The sequence below is a fragment of the Hoplias malabaricus genome, chromosome 9, assembly GCF_029633855.1.
Source record: "Hoplias malabaricus isolate fHopMal1 chromosome 9, fHopMal1.hap1, whole genome shotgun sequence".
In the NCBI taxonomy this organism is placed as follows: Eukaryota; Metazoa; Chordata; class Actinopteri; order Characiformes; family Erythrinidae; genus Hoplias; species Hoplias malabaricus.
Window position 1 is genome coordinate 28,657,801 of NC_089808.1, and position 13,530 is coordinate 28,671,330.

A 13,530-nucleotide genomic window follows, 5' to 3' on the forward strand; every position below is an offset into this window, starting at 1 on the left:
CCCAGCATGTTGTTGTTTAAAATCCAACTGTAGCAAACGATATCTAAACATGGACAAGAGTCTTCTGTTTCAGCTTTCAAACATTAATTAATAATTATATTTATCTACATGTCATTCAAATAAATAATCCTCTTCCTGTAATCCATGCATCTTTTTAAAACCCTTTTATACATTCAGAACATGTAGCCACACAACCTCTTCAAAAGACCGAGGTGGAACAGAAGGATTGGTGATCCCTGCCAGAGAACAACATGGGTTCTTTGACAAATATGCAATGCTGGGCTACTGCAGAATGAGTAAGGTGTGACACTGCTTTAGAGCTTTGGGCTGATTCATAGTACAGTACAAACACAGTCAAATGAAATGCAGTATGCTCTTTTTTTTTCTTTTGAAAATTTCATGTTTAAATGAGGAAACTCATGTTAAATTTCAAATCTTTGTACAGCTATGCCTTAAATAAACAGTTTGAGTCAAGGGCATAAACATATGCAGACATTTCCTATACTGACTGCTGTTCTCAAATATAATACATATTCAATATGTATTTACTCATTCAACATCAGGATAATTGAGCTTCTTTTACATGGCAGTCTTACAAATCACAGTAAAATAAAACAAGTTTGTTACAATTCTTCATCAATAGCACACATTTGTGTGCCAAACTATGCATTACAGTGGGTGAGAATGAGGATTGTGATCACAGTGATGGTTAGGCCCTTGAAACAGAGCATCGAGTCCAAGAATATAGGGCTGCTAAAGGAGTTAGAGGGTTAAAATTGCATATCTCTCTCATATATAAACACCACAGTCCTTCCACAGCTATATAATACAAATGCATGTTCTACATTGCAAAAAAAAAAAATAAATAAAAAAATTCTATCAGAACATTGTCATAATGAAAAAAAGAAAAGAAAGAAAATGCTAAGAAGCGTTTTAAATGCATCAAATCGTTTTGGCTTCACTGTCAACTTGTTGCTTTTTAACGCATCTCAACAACATACTAACATAACTTACTGTTATTCCGCAGGAAGCGGTCCTTTCCAAACAAGGAAAGCAGTAGTGCAACAAACTTTAGCAGGACTTTTCTCCTTCTCTCTCTCTCTCCCCCTTTTTTTCCCATTTATTTATTTATTGTTTTGTTTTGATGTTGTGTGTGTGTGTGTGTGGGGGGGGGGGGGGCTTTCACACACAGTATCAGTTGTATTCAGTTGTTGTCCACATGTGTTGCATTTTATATTATTGGCACAACCTCTTGGCACAATTATGAAAAATTAAAGTTGCTGTTTGACTGAATTTTTTTGTCTATACTTATTTTCTTAAATATCACTTTATATCACTTAAATCACACTTAATCAAAACAGACTGGTATGACAAATATGTTGCATCATACACAAGTTTGTGTTCATCAGTTATAACCCACATCTGCTTGACACTAAGTGTTAACTCAGTTTTTTGCCTTTGTAATGTCAAAGAACTTAGACCTCGTCCACACGGATCTGGATATCTTTTTCTGCTTTTTGGCCTCCCGTTCACACAAAAACTGCATTTTATTTTACTGAAAACCGAGGTTTTTCGGAAAAATGCTCTCCAAGATTTTTTCTCATGTGTGCAGGGAAAACTTAAAACCACTGACGTCACAGTCTTTGCCTGAAATTCAAATAGTTCCTCACTCACTATATAGTAAATTACATTAAAATATTGTAAAGTCATTAATGGTAAAGTAAAGTAATTACAATACCATGTATACATGCAGATAGCACTAGATTTCATATTCCGTCATATGAATACATATAAATTATGTTGTATTAGAAACATGTAGTGCACTACACAGGGAGTATGAATTGATTTCAGATGAAACCTGTGTTACTCACATGTATAGTGGTGTTTTGATATCCCTGGACTAGCATGATAGCGCAACTGTTTTTGCCTGGATGATATAGCCATTTTCCTTCCTGCATTTTTAAAATTATCCAGATCTGTATGAATGGGGCCTTAGTCAAGTACAGGAGTTGTACAGTATTATTAAACAGGAAGTGACATAAAGCACAAAATCCGCATTCAACCCTACATCAGATTAAGGGGCCTGTTGGTTTCAATTGTAAACCCACACTGATGACTTTTTACTACAAGATTTACACTGACACTTAAAATTGCTCAGTAATGTGTTATTGTAATCTACTATCGCAAATTTCTGAGCTAAAAGACCAACTGAGAAATAGCTGAATTTTATTGACAAAATTACCAGAGAAGAGCATCAGATACAGTGGCTATGGGAACATGCAGCCTTATCATTCATTAACAGCCTGACTAATAGCTCTATCGGGTAGAAAACAGCTCAAAATTAACAGACATAATAAAAAACTGAAGGCCAATATGGATGACATTTCTTTAGGATTTAACAAGGTGTCTTATGCTTTAAATAAATTGCTAAATCAAAGAATAACAAAAAAATGACAAAACTCTGAATTAGTTTACGTTCCCAGTAGAACCTCGGGTATTGTGTATTGTGTTATGTCTCATGAATGGAATTTCAGACGTCTCTCTATCTAGAGTACTGTGTAATTTATGAAATAACAGATTCTACACACAAATAGTGCATTATATATCGATTATATGGCCATGGTACATTTGGCCATATGCTACACAACTCCCTGTAGTACATTTAGAGCATGGTTTAGGTGCAGAACCAACGTTTCATGATCTGTGCATTGCACCAAATAGAGAGCAGAGATTCAGCTTCTGATTGTACTTATGCTTCTTGTTACCACTTTTAAATGGTGTTTTTTTTTTAAATTCGACTACTTGTAGTGTGCAATAAAATGAACATGTGTGCATATAAACAGATCAGTGGTAATTTAGAACTGGAATATATTCATTCAGACTGGTAAAAATCTTTGCATGTAAGCATAGCCAATGTTCCATGGATTAAATTAACTTACACTCACTGGCCACTTTATTAGAAATCCCAGTATCTAAATTTACTTTGCTGTAATTTGACCACATGCACCAATCTTCTAGCATATCTATCCCGAACCAACAATGGCTCAATGCTCAAAAATTAATATCTGGTCAACAGCAACAGTGCAGATTAAAACTGACCAGGGATTAATGCCTCAGATGGTGACAAACTTGCCTTAGATTGTGCTTGTATTAATACACCTATACTGTGGACCTACAGTGTTTGTGGACCTCACAGTGACCAGTGGCTGAAAGTTCAAATTAAGGATTTCTAATGTGTGTAAATTGTGTGTCACTTTTAATTACTACTGGTAAAAACAGGATTTTTAAATGCTTTGTGTTCACACCATTGACCTGTAAACTTAGGTTAAGTCGTTTTTTTTCATAGAATAATATGTTTAAAATTATCCACATACGGCACTGTGCAAAATCTTAGTCAAATGGGTCAGGGGCGTAGCTACGTGTGTGAATTTGACCCACCCAGTCAGCCAAAGCTAGATCCAGCGTGCAAGTGCACATACGCAGACTTTTCTTTCTGAATGTTCCGGACAAATACAAATTCCCCCACGAGGGGAAGAGATTAGGATTGCCATCCGTCCCGTAGTTGGACTGAAAAAGCCGTATTCCATTTTGAACCGATACGGGACTTGTTTTATTCCGTGTTATTGAGGTTCCATTGGCTGGAGGTGGGGCAGATACTTCAAGAATGCTAAACAGAAAATGCACTTCTCATTGGTCACCACTTCGATTTAGAAAATCAGCAGCCAGAATTAGTGCTGCAGCCAATGGAGTCACAGTCCTTCCTACAGGGGGTTGTTTTGAAGCGACACTGAGAGGTCAGTGCTGAGACACTGGGAACTTACAGCACTTCTATTAGATAACTGATGTTAGCACCGTGTATTGGAGAAACGACATTTCATTCTCCCTCAGCACACCTGCATAAAGCACCCAAACCCCCAGCAACAACATCGGTGCACTGGCTCTGCCAAAACTGAAACCTTCTGAAATCAATTCCTCTGCACCCCTAAGGTTTTTATTTGTTTATTAAATTTGAATATTAATAAATTGTGACATGGGCACAATTTTTTTTAAAAAAATTTGGAGTAAGTACATTTTATTAAAATCTTCATATAATCATATTTGGAACAAAACCTTGCATTACTCTTTCTAACACTTTATTTAATAATTTAGAAATACCAAATTCCATTTAAACTGTGTAAACATATAATGTCAAACACATGAAGAGAACGTGTCCAAAATCAATTTTATCTCTATTATATAATGAAGTACATTCTTAGAGACACAAGGTTTTGTCCTGAAAGTGAAGGTTAGAATGACTGCAAAAGATTAACGCAGTACAAATAATTATGAATTTCTTTTTAATAGCAACTAATCTTTTTATCTAGTTCCTGACTCATCATTAGTGCACCATTATCGGAATCATTGGAATTGTTAAATTCAGTCACCAAAAGAAAGCAAAGTATTTCATTCAAATTATTTGTATTTATTCTAATTTTAAACAACAAATAAATGCTTTCTGCCCAGACAAATAGCTACCTTTTGCACAGCACTATATCTATGGACAACTTTGTTTTACTTTAAGGCTCAATTATATTTTTTATGTGATTGTTTCTATTGTTGATCTCTGAGAATCAGTCTAAATTTCAATGTACAATGTAGCAAAAAAGTGAACAATTTTCCTTCTCAAATTACAGTAATGAAGTGGCCATTTGTTCTTCAAAAAATGACCAATATGACCCTTAAACTTTACCCATCCCTGACTTACAAATGATGATACCATGCCAGACTTTGAGTGGACTGCAAAAGGCATCATAAAAGGCCTCCAACCCAGGATAGCACCTAGACGGAGCTACATTCCGTTTTAATAAATAAAAAAGAAAAGAAATTTGAACAGAATATTTTGGCTTCTGGTTGAGAGTCTGTTACATGTTTTAAATTTTTTTTTAAATTTGATTTAAGGCTTTTCATGTCTCCATCTTGCTTTTTCCTTGTTTCCTATCTTACTATCTCTCTATTTCTCTCTCTCTCTCTTGCTCTCTCTCTCTCTCAATCTCTCTCTCATCACAGCTTTTTGCTCTTCTTAAATATGTTCTTGATCTTGGTGCGCTTCTTTTCACCATTTTCAGAGTCTGGGGGAGAGGGAGAGTGGAGTTGTTTGGCCGACTTGCTGGCCTTCTCCTTCGTGTCTAGAGAACTTATTGAGGGATAACGTCCCTCAGGGGGCGTCCCGCCAGCATGCAGCTGGCCCAGGCTGTAAGACTTCTCCAGCATGCCGTTATGGGCTGCTGACTTGGTGCCGGGATGAAAGGTCAGGCTTTGGGATTCAGGTATAGCGGAGGAGCGAGTTAGGTCAGGAGAGCCCTTGCGGATGGAGGAGGATACAGAGTCAGCTGAGGAGGAGCTGGGAGGAGACGAGATGTCTGAGGCCACGACCTGTGCCTCCTGGGCAAACAGTAGCTCATCACGAGAAATTTTACGCTGTGGAGTATCTGTCCCACTTCCACCAGAGAATTGCTTTCTGCTCAGAGAAGAACTCAGAGAGTCCGAGTCTGACCACGTGTCCTGAGAATCTCTGTAGGCCACAATAAGAACAAAGCATTTCTAATGTCAAGCGATAAAATGATCCACATGTAAAATCACATCAGCCCACATTATCTACATCCTATGACATTCTACATACAAAAACTGTAACTGAAACAGCTCAATATATTGTTCTTCATAAATATAGCCACTCCTCATATACATGAGCAAAGCAGTGTAAAAACACTTTGGTATTTTATACAAGGTATTAAGATGTATTTGAAAGAAGAAGAAATGATTAAATCATTGTGATGTAAAAAGCTATTTATTGCCTGTTTTTTCATGTTTACTGGGGGGGGGGACTGCATGTGTAAAAATATGAAGTGATGATGCTTTACCCTTTCCTGTCTGCAGTGAAGAAGATTTGCTCATCTTCTGCCTCTGATCTGTAAACCCCTGGTGCGGAAGCCATGGAGAGCAGGTCAGGGTCTGGTGAGAGCAGAGAGCTCTGGTGGGTGAGGAGGCTTCGCCGAGAGCGACACAGGCTGCTGCTGTGTGTCAGAGGAGGACGTATCAACGGGGCTACAAGGAAAGAGACGGGGACAAGTTGAAAATACCGTCTTTATAATTGCCTTACAACTGTGTTCATATTCTTAATCTGCTCACGGTTAAATTGTGAGACTATAGGTGGCGTGTCCTCGTCCAGGTCGTCTACTCCTCCTGCGATGGGGTAAGGAGGCAGGGAGACGCGGGGCATCACCACCCAGCTGTGGTCAGAGTAGAGAGAGGCAGTCAGGCTTGGCAGACCAGAGTTCTGCACCACAGGGAAACCACACAGCCTCTCAATCTGCTGCCAGCGATGCAGACGCTCACGCAGGCATGCCGTCACCTCTGACAGAGACTTTCTGTACAACACACAGCAAAACAACAATCAATAAAACCAAACAAAAATCAAACAAAACACTCTGTCTGGCATCGACTTTAAAGGTGCAAGTCACATTTAAGGTTTTGTATTTATCTGAATATTGCAACTACATAATAAAATATACAGATGTGTACTCATTTTTACTGGAAAGAATGAATAAAATTAACATAAATATGCCATATATTTTTTCCAGTATTAATAGTATTGTGTTAAATTTTTTTCAGTTTTAAATTTTAAGAATAATTTAAACTTTATACATTTTCAAAAATAAAGGCACAGCACAAAAGAACACCTTCTTCTCGCTACTGAATCTTTTAATGGATTGTCCTCTGAGATGTCACTTTGTGAAGGGTTTACTCAAATTAAGTTTTGCCTACAACCCTACATTCAGACAAAGAGCTATTTCATTCATTCATTCACCACTTATCCACTTCAGGGTTGCGGTGGGTCCGGAGCCTACCCGGAATCACTGGGCACAAAGAGGGAACACACCCTGGAGGGGGCACCAGGGCGACACACACTCACACCTATGGACACCTGAACACCCAGAAGAAACTCACATGGACAAGTCACCCAGAGCGGGACTTGAACCCACAACCTCCATAGCCCTGGAGCTGTGTGACTGTGACACTACCTGTGGCACCCCCAAAGAGCTATTTATGAAACATCATTCTAAAAAGTATCCAAATGTTTGTGCATGATTACTTGGCTTCAAGTATCTTGTGGTCAACCTCATCCAGCGATGAACTGTGAGCTACATGAAGAGTTCCAAGCACAGAACCCCTCTTCTTTTTTATCTTTTCTGCCTGAAATACATACACACAAACATATTGTTAATATTTAATTTTTACAGTGCCATTAGACTCTAGTGCTCCACAACTAGCATATAATAATTTTGAAGTCAAACTGCATACACAATAGAGACTATGTACAACTATCCTTATCAACTCTAGATAATGTGTGGATAACAGATAATAGATAAGGGAAAGTGGTGCGATACAGAAATTCTGAGAATAGTCTTATAGAGGCGTCTGCTAATTGCTTTGTGTAACTGCTTGATGACTCATTCCAAATGCAAATGAAAAAAGGCAAAAACAAACTATGTAATTAAAAAGTAATTTACCCACATCATTAAAAAAACAAATTAGAGGGGGAAACATTTTTGTTTCATTTTGTTGGTGTGTGCATGTGTTCGATATATCTATTTCTCAATGAATAATGTGCTTGGCCTAAATTCGGAAAATTGCGAATTCTATTTAACTTCACTTGAACTTTGGAAAGTTTTCCTTGGCACCAATTCTAATAAAAACAAACATATTAAATAAAGAGAAAATGATCCAAGTGCATAATATAATCTTAGACCTAAGCTAAGTTACTTCATTCATTTTAAGTCATCAAATTGCCCTTTGAATGTGGGCCCTAGGCTTTATCAGTGCCCCTGATATCAGAGTTTAGATTCTATTTATACTGAAGACTTACTCATCTGATTTTAGTACAATAGCTGCTTGGGAAGAGGAAAGGCACATTTAAGAATAAAACTTATTTAAGTCTTGTACTTCTCACCTCTTCTTTGGCGACGGTGAGTTGTAGCTCAGCGTTCTGTTTTTTGATGTTGTAATACTGGACCTCCACCTCATGTGTGAGCTGCAGCCACATCTGTAGGGCCTCAGGCACTGAACACTCTGATTGCAGCTCTTTCTCTGCTCGCTTTAAAGCCATACGCACCTACAGACAAACAAACACAATGATCTGCTAGCTCTTTAAAAAATAAAAAGACGTCTAAAAAATAACACCACAAAGTTACACCACAGGAGCTTCTTCCGTTCCTACCTGAACCAGTTCCTCCTCAGCATATTTCAGTCGACTGAGTTCACACTCTGCTCCCTCCCGCAGCTCTCTCAGTCTGTGTGCTTCCTTCTTTGCCCCATTAATCTCATCTCGCATCTTCTGCTCCAGGTTCTGCTTCTCCACCGCCACTGTGCGGTTCTCCTCCTGTGCCTTTTCAAGTCTAAAACAGGCAAGCGCAGAAAAGAACTAGAACCAAATCTGGACATTCACAGCAAAATTACCTTTATTTTCAGAATGCCCATTTATTCCAAATTCAGTATACGTTATTTACAGCCTCTGTCACTGACAGACATTAATTATAAGTTAGTAATAAAACATAATATATATAATTTATTTTCACAAAACCAAGAGGTTACTTTAAGATGTTTGATGATGATGTCATGTTTGTGTGGCTTTTAAGTTGTTCATATCAATATCGACCGTAATTAAGAAATATATTGTAATATAAATTTGGGCTATATCGTCCAGTCCTAATTGTAGCTATATGGAAATAGCTTAGACTTTTTCTAAAGCAGTATGCTGCAATCTAGAAAACCCAGTGACAATAGAAAATGTTCTCTTTGGTTTTACGTTGACTTAGTAAAGCCTTTTTTACAAAAAAATAATCAAATTTCAACTAAAGTACATTTATCATAGTTTCTTTCTCCGTACCTGCTCTGCAGTTCAATCAGACTCTGTTCTGCACTCTGAAGACTCTCCAGGTCCTTCATCATACGAAAGATGTGAACTTTGGAGGATTTGTTCTGCACATAGGCAAACCAGCAGCCTCCAACACCAATGATGATAGATATCATCAGGACAAAATCCTTCAGCCAGTTATGCTGAGGTCCTGCAGGCAGAGACATAGGCTTTATGGACTTTTATTAGGTTATTCATGCTAATGTATTGGCTCATGTTATTTTAAGTCTTCCTCCTTGCTATGTTCCCTATGAAGATGATGCAGCTATGGCTTAGCTAAAAGGGAACATTATTTTTTTCCTTTCTAAATTTAAATAAAGTTAAATGCAAAACTGGAACCTAACTCAAAAAAAAGTGTGAGAATAGTATTCAATGTTTTTTTTTTAATAAAATACATTTTACGTTTATAGGCATATATAGCTGTGGAAACTTAAGTAAATTAACAGCAGATTAATTTACACAACTAAGCACATACATAGCAGCTAAGCACTTACGTAGTGGAGGCCCAAACAGCACTGCATCGAGTGCTTTTAAATTTAGTTTTTGTTTATGTCGTTGATCCAATATCTTTAACTGCAACGACATAAACGACGGTTCATTAGCCGCTATTCTGAAATAGAGATAATAAAGGAGAGAGACAGTTAACATAAAGTACTTTAAAAACATCCAATCATAATCATAGATTAGGTAACACATTAGTAAAGGAGGATTAATTAAGCCTACATTAAAGGAAGCGAGTTTAAATAGAAAGTACAAAATGGTTGAAGGGCCATATGTGCACACACATACAGCATAGCTGAGGGGGAAAGAGATCTACAGTTGTGACATCACTTCATGAGTCAGCGAGTGAAGGCAGAGAGAGGAAACCCAATCCTCTAAACCCAGTAGTTTCACCCATCTCAATATAGTCTACCTGCACCTACAAAGGACTGCCAGAAGGAGGAGGTGTTACTCTAAAAATGGCTTAGTCCCTTTTTGATATTTTTTTACTTTCATTTTCAGTGACTCTATTTTATTAACTGCAATTTATTCAGTTGTGTCATTGTAAAGTAAAATGCATGTAAAATGTGTGTTTACCGAGGTAGTGTATTGCCATCTACTTTGAACTCCCTGAAGTTTGTTTCATACTGTGGAAGTTCTACAGACTCCTTCAGCCATTGCACTGCATCATCCATTGTCCAGTTATGGACTAGAGAGAGAGAAAACACACAGAGTAAATGAAAATTAAGGCTATCTTTTATATCAACATTTTTATGTACTTTATGTGCATCTATGTGTCAGTGATTTGCAAATACAATCGGAACATGACAAATGACAAGAAAATTTCACTCGATACTAAAAGATGAAAAATGTGAAGCCAAAGCAATGGTGTATTATACATTTTATTGGGACAAATTCATCGAAGAATGTGAGGACAATGTGGCTCTTTTTTAGCTTAAAGCTTTATTAGAAAATGCACACAGACACACACACACACACACCAACATACACACAGCTCAAACCCTTAATGAACACTGAGGTTTCTATAAGATACTGAAGTCTCTAAACTAAGTGGGTGGGGAATACACCATGAGAAGTGCTCCCCCTAGCCCACTTTTTAAAGGTGTAATAATAAGTAGGGAGCAGAGTTGACACAACAATATGTTTGGGTTTCAATTAGTGAACACCACTTATGTTTATCCATTATCTATCCATAGTTCTAGTCTAAATTTTAATGAAGCTATGACAGACTCTCAGCTTTTAAATCAAAATTCCACTAATGGCTCTCAAACCAAAATCGTCTTCTGTATATCAGAATGCTATGAGGTTTTCGTTACCAAACAAGTGTCGAAGTATACTTTACAAGAAAAACATTGTGTCAGCAATATAGTAGCACGAGTAGACTACTCTGCACAGTGTTCATGGGAGGACTATGAATGAATCAACAAGATGTAACACAGTAACAGAGAAAGAAAGGCTACATTTGTAGAAAGGTTGAAACTATTGATTGTATATAGCTTTGTTATCAACACATAGCTGAAATAAAATGTACTACTCTTGAATGAAATCAATTTGGTGACATCAGATCACTAAAACAAACACAAAAAACTGAATAGCAATTAATAATTTTATCAATTTAAGGGCAATATTTCCAATAGTACTGCTACAATACATTGACATCAGGGTCTATTGAATGCAAACCATAAATATTTCAGGACACAGAAATAAAGACTTGCATACTACATTTCACAAAATAATACACACACACACACACGCCATTGTTTCATCTCTTCCTTACATTCAGTGGGATAACCCAGTGTGTTGTCAGGCTTTGTAACACAATGTAGGACAGTGCTGTCATCCCTCATTAGTCATTCTGGAGGTTACATACAGTCTTTGTTTTGAGTGTAAGTCTGAAGCTTGGTTAAGAAAGGCTCAAAAATCCACAAAATAGCCACATACACATGACATTAATTTAGTGGCTTTGGCATATTAAATTGTACCATTTGTTAATAAATCTCTAAATTTTATATGCCTTATTACTTATTATTATTACTTATCTTTCTATCTGTCTCTTTTGAATAAAATAGGTTTATTTGAAATATTATATTGAAGTATGCATTTTTCCTCACCTTCAGATGATTTCCAGCCTTTCCACAGCTCCTCCACGGTAATGTGCTGGTCCTCTCTGTGGAGGTTGCTGTGTTTGTTCGTCTGCTGCTGCTTCATATCCTCTATAATGAACTGAAGAAAAAAAAAACATTAAAACAAACTCTGAATAAATTTGTGTTAAGTGTGTGAACCTGCATCATAATGATTTTGTACAAAGTTAGCTATTAACCTGCATTAATTTATACAAACCCCATTCCTGGAATTATAGGATTTTGTGTAAAATTCAGTATAAACTAGAGCCCATGATTTGTTAATTTACTTGAAATCTTTTTTTAACTGACAAAAGTACAAATGACAGATCTCCAATATTCTGGCAGACCAGCTTGAATATTTATGGAGCAGGCTAATCGCAGTCATGGTAGGATGTTTGTGACTGAGTCTTCAGAAGGCACTGATATTGTAATTTAACACAGTCTGACACTGCATCAAGAAATGTAACCTGAAACTATTCAAACCCATGCAGAAAGACTTAGGAGTTCTCTGGGTTTGAAATGTGTGAAAAAAACATTGATGTGGAGGTATATATTCTGATTTTGGTGAGACATAAGCTACCATTTATGTGATGTATTTTCCAGAGAAGTCAGTGATTATTTTAGAAAGTGCTTTTCTAAATAAAATTATTATTAACAAATTACCAAATCACAGATTGTTGTTCACAGCATTTTACAAAATGCTGTGCTTTTCCAGTAATGGGATTTCGTGTTCAAGTTTCCATTAATATTTAAGCATTTTCAAATGTTAACATACTATAATTTTGTGAAGTACAAACAGTACACGTACGGTCACTGTTGGGTCAAAACCTCATATCACAAAAATGATTACTTAGGTAGAAGGAAAATCTTCCAAGAATGAAAGTTAAAAGAAAAATATAAAAAGTAATTTTGGAGCATGTCTTTAAAACAGTTCATCAGAACATTTTGAAGGAACATTTAAACAAGATTTATTTCTGACAGTGATAACATGCTCCTGTGTCACAGTGTTCAAAATTAAAGTAATAAATTACAATCTCATGAGATTCCCAAATTACACGTAAATGGCATTTTCTGGGTCCTGCTCACAGTGCATCAGGCCCATCACCTAATGAAGAGACAGCTATTTATGAAATTAACAAATTCTCTTTTTTTACTTATATATAATGCTTAATCATTTTTCACCCACATCAGATTCAAACAACCCAACCCAACACCTCATCAGCACAACCAGATACAGTTTGCATTTCTGTCTAAGAGAAAAATAAAACCATAAAACTGTTCAGCCAGGTCTGATAAGGCAGAAGGCAGCTGTCGTATATGCCAGATAGTGTTTGTCTACAGTAGAAGGATGTAAATTGCCACCATTAACGGTGTATCATTCTGTCTGTATTTAAAAAGTACTAAACAATTTCATGTGAGCAAATGTATACATATGCACAGAACTTCGTTCAACACACACACACACACACACACACACACACACACACACACAAGCCCTGAAAATGATCTGCCATCATATTAACCTACACACACACACACACACACAGAAAAAACTACCTACACAAAGAGATGCTTGTTCTATGTGCATTGCAGATGTTCTGGTGATTCACACACTTTTTTTCTGGGATTTTAGCAGGAGCTGATCCATAATTACTCCCCTCAGTGCGCATCTAGTTCACTCTGGATTTAATTTGCTCATACAACCTGCAAATGTGTGTGTGTGTGTGTGTGTCCTTCACTATGACATGTCTGTTTGCAAATTAATGTAAATAAAATTTTTCCTTAAGAAATGTCTTATGTCTTTATGTATACTATTTCAATTCATCTGCAAAATCTAGAGTATTTGGAACATTTGAATTTCAGCCTTGGCACCGAAATATATCGGCATATGGTACTAGAAATGTATGTGTGTTTTCTAACTTTGTCTGAAGCTTGAATGAAGCTTGGTCTTGCCTT

General features: G+C 36.8%; 1 protein-coding gene across 1 annotated transcript in view; it reads right to left on the reverse strand.

Moving 5' to 3' along the window:
• Positions 1-1,984: 1,984 nt before the first annotated feature.
• Positions 1,985-13,530, reverse strand: part of stim2b (stromal interaction molecule 2b) — a 40,724-nt gene continuing 29,178 nt past the window's right edge. Inside the window, exons 3-12 of the mRNA XM_066681674.1 lie at positions 11,563-11,674; positions 10,028-10,139; positions 9,445-9,560; positions 8,924-9,101; positions 8,255-8,432; positions 7,988-8,149; positions 7,130-7,230; positions 6,166-6,404; positions 5,898-6,081; positions 1,985-5,551 (exon numbers count right to left, since the gene is read on the reverse strand). Coding sequence (XP_066537771.1) covers positions 5,041-5,551; positions 5,898-6,081; positions 6,166-6,404; positions 7,130-7,230; positions 7,988-8,149; positions 8,255-8,432; positions 8,924-9,101; positions 9,445-9,560; positions 10,028-10,139; positions 11,563-11,674 — 1,893 coding nt within the window. The 3' untranslated portion in view covers positions 1,985-5,040. The remainder of the gene's footprint in view (positions 5,552-5,897; positions 6,082-6,165; positions 6,405-7,129; positions 7,231-7,987; positions 8,150-8,254; positions 8,433-8,923; positions 9,102-9,444; positions 9,561-10,027; positions 10,140-11,562; positions 11,675-13,530) is intronic.